This window comes from Vicia villosa, linkage group LG2, assembly GCF_029867415.1.
Source record: "Vicia villosa cultivar HV-30 ecotype Madison, WI linkage group LG2, Vvil1.0, whole genome shotgun sequence".
NCBI classification, from domain to species: Eukaryota; Viridiplantae; Streptophyta; class Magnoliopsida; order Fabales; family Fabaceae; genus Vicia; species Vicia villosa.
Window position 1 is genome coordinate 3,423,357 of NC_081181.1, and position 4,919 is coordinate 3,428,275.

Consider the following 4,919-nt stretch of genomic DNA (forward strand, 5'->3'; position numbering starts at 1 on the left):
CTCTTCAAGAGAGACTTCATTCAGATTCTTAGCAATCTTGAATGCAGTCACCATTGGGCCCCATCTTCTGGGCAAGTTTCTGATGATCTTCTTGACATGATCAGCCTTTGTATATCCCTTGTCAAGCACTCTTAGTCCAGCAGTCAGAGTCTGTAATCTTGAGAACATTGCTTCAATGTTTTCATCTTCCTCCATCTTGAAAGCTTCATACTTCTGGATTAAGGCAAGAGCTTTTGTCTCCTTGACTTGGGCATTACCTTCATGAGTCATCTTCAAGGATTCAAAGATGTCATAGGCAGTTTCTCTTTTTGTTATTTTCTCATATTCAGCATGAGAAATAGCATTCAGTAGAATAGTCCTTCACTTGTGATGATTTTTGAAATGTTTCTTTTGATCATCACTCATTTCTTGTCTTGACATCTTTACTCCACGAGCATTTACAGGATGTCTGTAACCATCCAAGACTAGATCCCATAAGTTACCATCTTCACAAAGAAAGTAACTTTCAAGTCTATCTTTCCAATATTCAAAATTTTCACCATCAAAGACTGGTGGTCTATTATATCCATTGAAGCTACTGCTTCCATTTCCATTGTTGTTTTGTTCAGGTGTAGGAGTAGGTGTAGCTGTTTCAACCATATTGACTTTGTGTTTTTCTCCCTGAATCTTTTATCTAACACGGTTAAGTGCTTGCACCTAGAACCGGCGCTCTAATGCCAATTGAAGGATAGAAAAACACTTAGAAATGGGGGGTTTGAATAAGTGTGACTTCAAAAACTTGTAAGATAAAAACAATGAACACAATTATTTTTATCCTGGTTCGTTGTTAACGAAACTACTCCAGTCCACCCCTTTAGAGTGATTTACCTCAATTGAGGATTTAATCCACTAATCCAATTTATTACAATGGTTTTCCACTTAGATAACTTCTAAGTCTTCTAGAGTATACAGATCACAACTTGACCACTCTAGGAATTCACCACTTAGATAACCTCTAAGTCTTCTAGAGTCTACTGATCTCACTAATCACTCTAGGAACCTTTTACAATTAATGTAAAATAATATTTACAAGAGTAAGATTTGCTTCTTATAAAGCTATAATCACAACAGTGATATTTCTCTTAAGTTCTAAGCTTAACACTCACTAAATATTACAAGAGTTTTTGAGGTTGAAGATGAAGTTCGTGAGCTTAGAATTTGACAGCGTTTCAGTATTTTTCAAAATTGTTGGTTAGCTGCTTCTAATCAGAACTTCCATATATATAGGCGTTTGAGAAGATGTCCGTTGGGTTGCATTTATTGCATTGCGTGAATAGTACAGCTTTGCATTTAATGTTTCACACTTTTGTCAACTACCTCGAGCCATGCTTTTGCTGCTTTTACTGAGTTTGCCTTTTGTAGCTTCTAACGTTCCTTTTGTCAGTCGGATATTAGACTTAATAGTCTGTCATCTTGTACTTGCTTATGAACTCAGATTTGTGAATACAACGTTTGAATATCAGAGTCAATCATCATGGTGCAGAGCATCTTCTTGTCTTCTGACTTTGAAGAGCTTGAGTGTGATACTGTTCAAAACATCAGTGCTTCTGCTTCTGACTTCATGTTCTTCTGATGCTTCATAGTCCATGTTCTGATTCTGCTTGACCATCTTCTGATGTCTTGCCAGAGCATGTTCTGATGTAGCCATCCAGAACCTTCTGAGTCAGTGCTTTTGAGCGCTGAATTGTGCATACTCTTTATATATTTCCTGAAATGGAAAATGCAAAGGATTAGAGTACCACATTGTCTTATACAAAATTCATATATAATGTTATCATCAAAATAAGAATATTGATCATAACAAATCTTATTCTAACACGGCGTTCTAAGAAGAAAGATCCTTGTTATTGCTGGCCATTGAATATGAAAGTTGATAGCTTTTGCTTCTGAGTTCTTGGATGTGAAATAAGACAATCAAGAAGGTGCAAGAAAAAGAAATGGGTAAGCCAAGTTCCCACAGACGGCGCCATTGATCTCGGAGGGTCAGAACAGGTGGGCCAGCAGCGACAGCGTGATCTTCAGTGATGGTTGAGAAAAAAGGGGTTGTACCTGCAAGGCACTCTGATGCCAAAGTAAAAAAGTGAGCAAAGGTACAACAAAAAGTGTGAGATTTTGGATGAGAGATTAGATACCTTGCCACCTAGGTAGAGAGGGCTTATATATGGTTCTTCTTAGCGTGTGACTAGTTCAAGGCATATTTGAGCTAGGCGTATTTCCAGGGCCCAAAATATAGGTGACAGTTAACCAAGTCTTCGTCCATCCGGGCAAATTGAACTAGCGGTTGGTAGGGATGGGAAAGTTAGTGTGCTCGGATGGTTCGTTATTGTGGAAAGACCATCGTCCAAGTGTGCTCGATAAAAGAGGATATGTGGTCTTTGTTTGCTCAAGTGAGTGGACTAATGCTTATTGGATCATAATCCACTCATGCGAGGATTGGGCCAATTCTGACAATTGGGCTAGTCCAGAACAATTTGGTTTAGATTTTGAAAAAACAAAATACAATTTTACATGTGTATAATTAATTTTGAAATAATTTATAGGTGTTTGAGTCTTCTAAAGTTGAATTGAATCTACCTTCATAAATGATTCCACTTAAAGTTGAAACTACAATTTATAGCTTTTAAACTTAAAAATGATTTTATATTAAAATTTGTTTTTCAAATGATTTTTACATTAATGTATTCAAATATAAATTATTTTTCATCCTACTAACTTTTAATCAAAAACAATTATGTACAATCAATTCACTCAAAATCATTTCTCCTCACCGCAGAACCAAACTTATACTTAGTTAATTATTTTATATATTTGTTTATATGTATCTTTGAATGAATAACAACAATAGTAACTATTAACTTATATTTCTCAGTAAGTGAAATAGAATTATTGATTTGGACTTTTAGCTTCTTTTTTAGAACACAAAATTTAGGACATCACACAAACAATAATAATTAAATATGAAATTTTAATCAATTTAATGATAACTATTACATTCAATATATGATTGAATACTTAAAACAATATATTTATGGAATAATATTTAGACTATCGGAAAAAGAGTAAATATTGAAACTTAACATGCATATTAATTATTAATAATATTTTGGCCCTATATTCATTTATACTATATTTAAAAGGGGGATGTGGAGAAACCAAACTCTTATCACGCTCACTGATAGAAGTAACATGTGACTGATTTGTAGATGCGACAACAAGAACAATACTTGTTGTTCCACCAACGAGCTTTTGAATACAGTGATCTCATCTCTTTTTAATCTTAGATATGTATCTCTTCTTTTTTTCCTCTTCACTTTCGAACTTATAGTGACTTGACATCACATGACTAGCAAATTTTTGGGATGTATTGAATACTTCGTAGCACTTTGGACATGTGTATGGTCCATATTTCTTGAATGGTAGACTGTGGATTCTACCATCATCAAAATTTTCATTACTCTTCTTCCTTTTCCAATTTATTTTGTTACCAACTCTAATATCATCACCATGAGCAGCATCAAAGTTTATTGTTTGTGATAACAATCCTTGTGAATGAAACGACAAATGTCCCTGATGACCGGGATGATAAAAATCTGTAGATGCATTCATCGTCATGTTGTTAACGTTGCTGACATCTTCAATATTATTATTACTTGAGGATGCATGTGAACTTCCAAATTGAACTTCAAGCATCTGCATTGCTTTCATGATTCCAGGTGCATGGCTAGTGAAAGTGTTGGTAGCTGTGGAAGATGAATAATTGTTATTGGATAACAAATTGGTGCATTTCCTTTTGAATGGGTTGGGGACATAAAAACATCTCATCATCCTATCAATATCCTCGCCTGGAGATTCGAGAGGAGGAGGAGAAATAGGAGAAGATAATTTTTTCTTAAAATTCATGGATACAATAGAAGTCAAAACAATTATGATACGAGAGTATTGACATCAGAGAAAGTTTATATATTGATTTCATTATATGTGTCATCCTTATCTTAATTTCAAGAGATCAATTATTTACCATTTAAGTTTTTTTTCTCTATCTTCAACCTTATTAACATTAATAATTTAAATGGAAAATATTCTTAATTCTTTGATCAACGAAGGAGAAAATTAAAAGTTATTTAGTTAATTTTATTTTTATAGCAAAATTTAGATTCTTTTTCTATATATTGATAAATTAAAAAATTGATTCAATAAAAGGAAATAGTTATATTTTAAAAATTTCCTTAGATATATAGTATAAATTAAGGGAATTTTTTCAAAATTAATTAATATTTTTTGAATTAAAAGGTAAATTGTAATTAAGGAAATAGTTATATTTTAAAAATTTGTAATAAAGGAAATAGTTAAATTGTAATAAAGGAAATAGTTATATTTTTCTATATATTGATAATTAAAAAATTGATTCAATAAAAGGAAATAGTTATATTTTAAAAATTTCCTTTGATATATAGTATAAATTAAGGGAGAATTTTTCAAAATTAATTAATATCTTTTAAATTAAAATTAAAAATGAGTTAAAAGATATTTTTGTAGAAGCATCTTTATCCATAATTTTTGAAATACATAATAGGCAAGCTATTAATTTCAGTCAATCTAATATAAATTTATAAAAGTTATGTTAAGATAATATGGACTCATAAACGTATTTTAAAGGTAAATATTATTTTACCATTTTTACTACAAGAGTAATTTTTTATAGACGGTCTTAGCAATAACACATTTTAAAATGCTAGCTTTTCCACCTTTCGTGATAGGCCAACCAGAGAATAAACACTGCTCTGGGTCTAGCCGCATTTCCTGTCACTAGATTTGTCCAACTAATCTCTTAATCTGATTCTTTCATTTCCTCATACATGCTTCTTGTGTGGAACTTGTCT

The 4,919-nt window shown here is 32.3% G+C and overlaps 1 protein-coding gene across 1 annotated transcript; it reads right to left on the reverse strand.

The window, feature by feature from the left end:
* Positions 1-3,300: 3,300 nt before the first annotated feature.
* On the reverse strand, positions 3,301-3,939 carry LOC131648477 (uncharacterized). The gene has a single exon (XM_058918229.1). The coding sequence runs from the start codon at positions 3,937-3,939 to the stop codon at positions 3,301-3,303; it is 639 nt and encodes a 212-aa protein (XP_058774212.1).
* Positions 3,940-4,919: the final 980 nt, after the last annotated feature.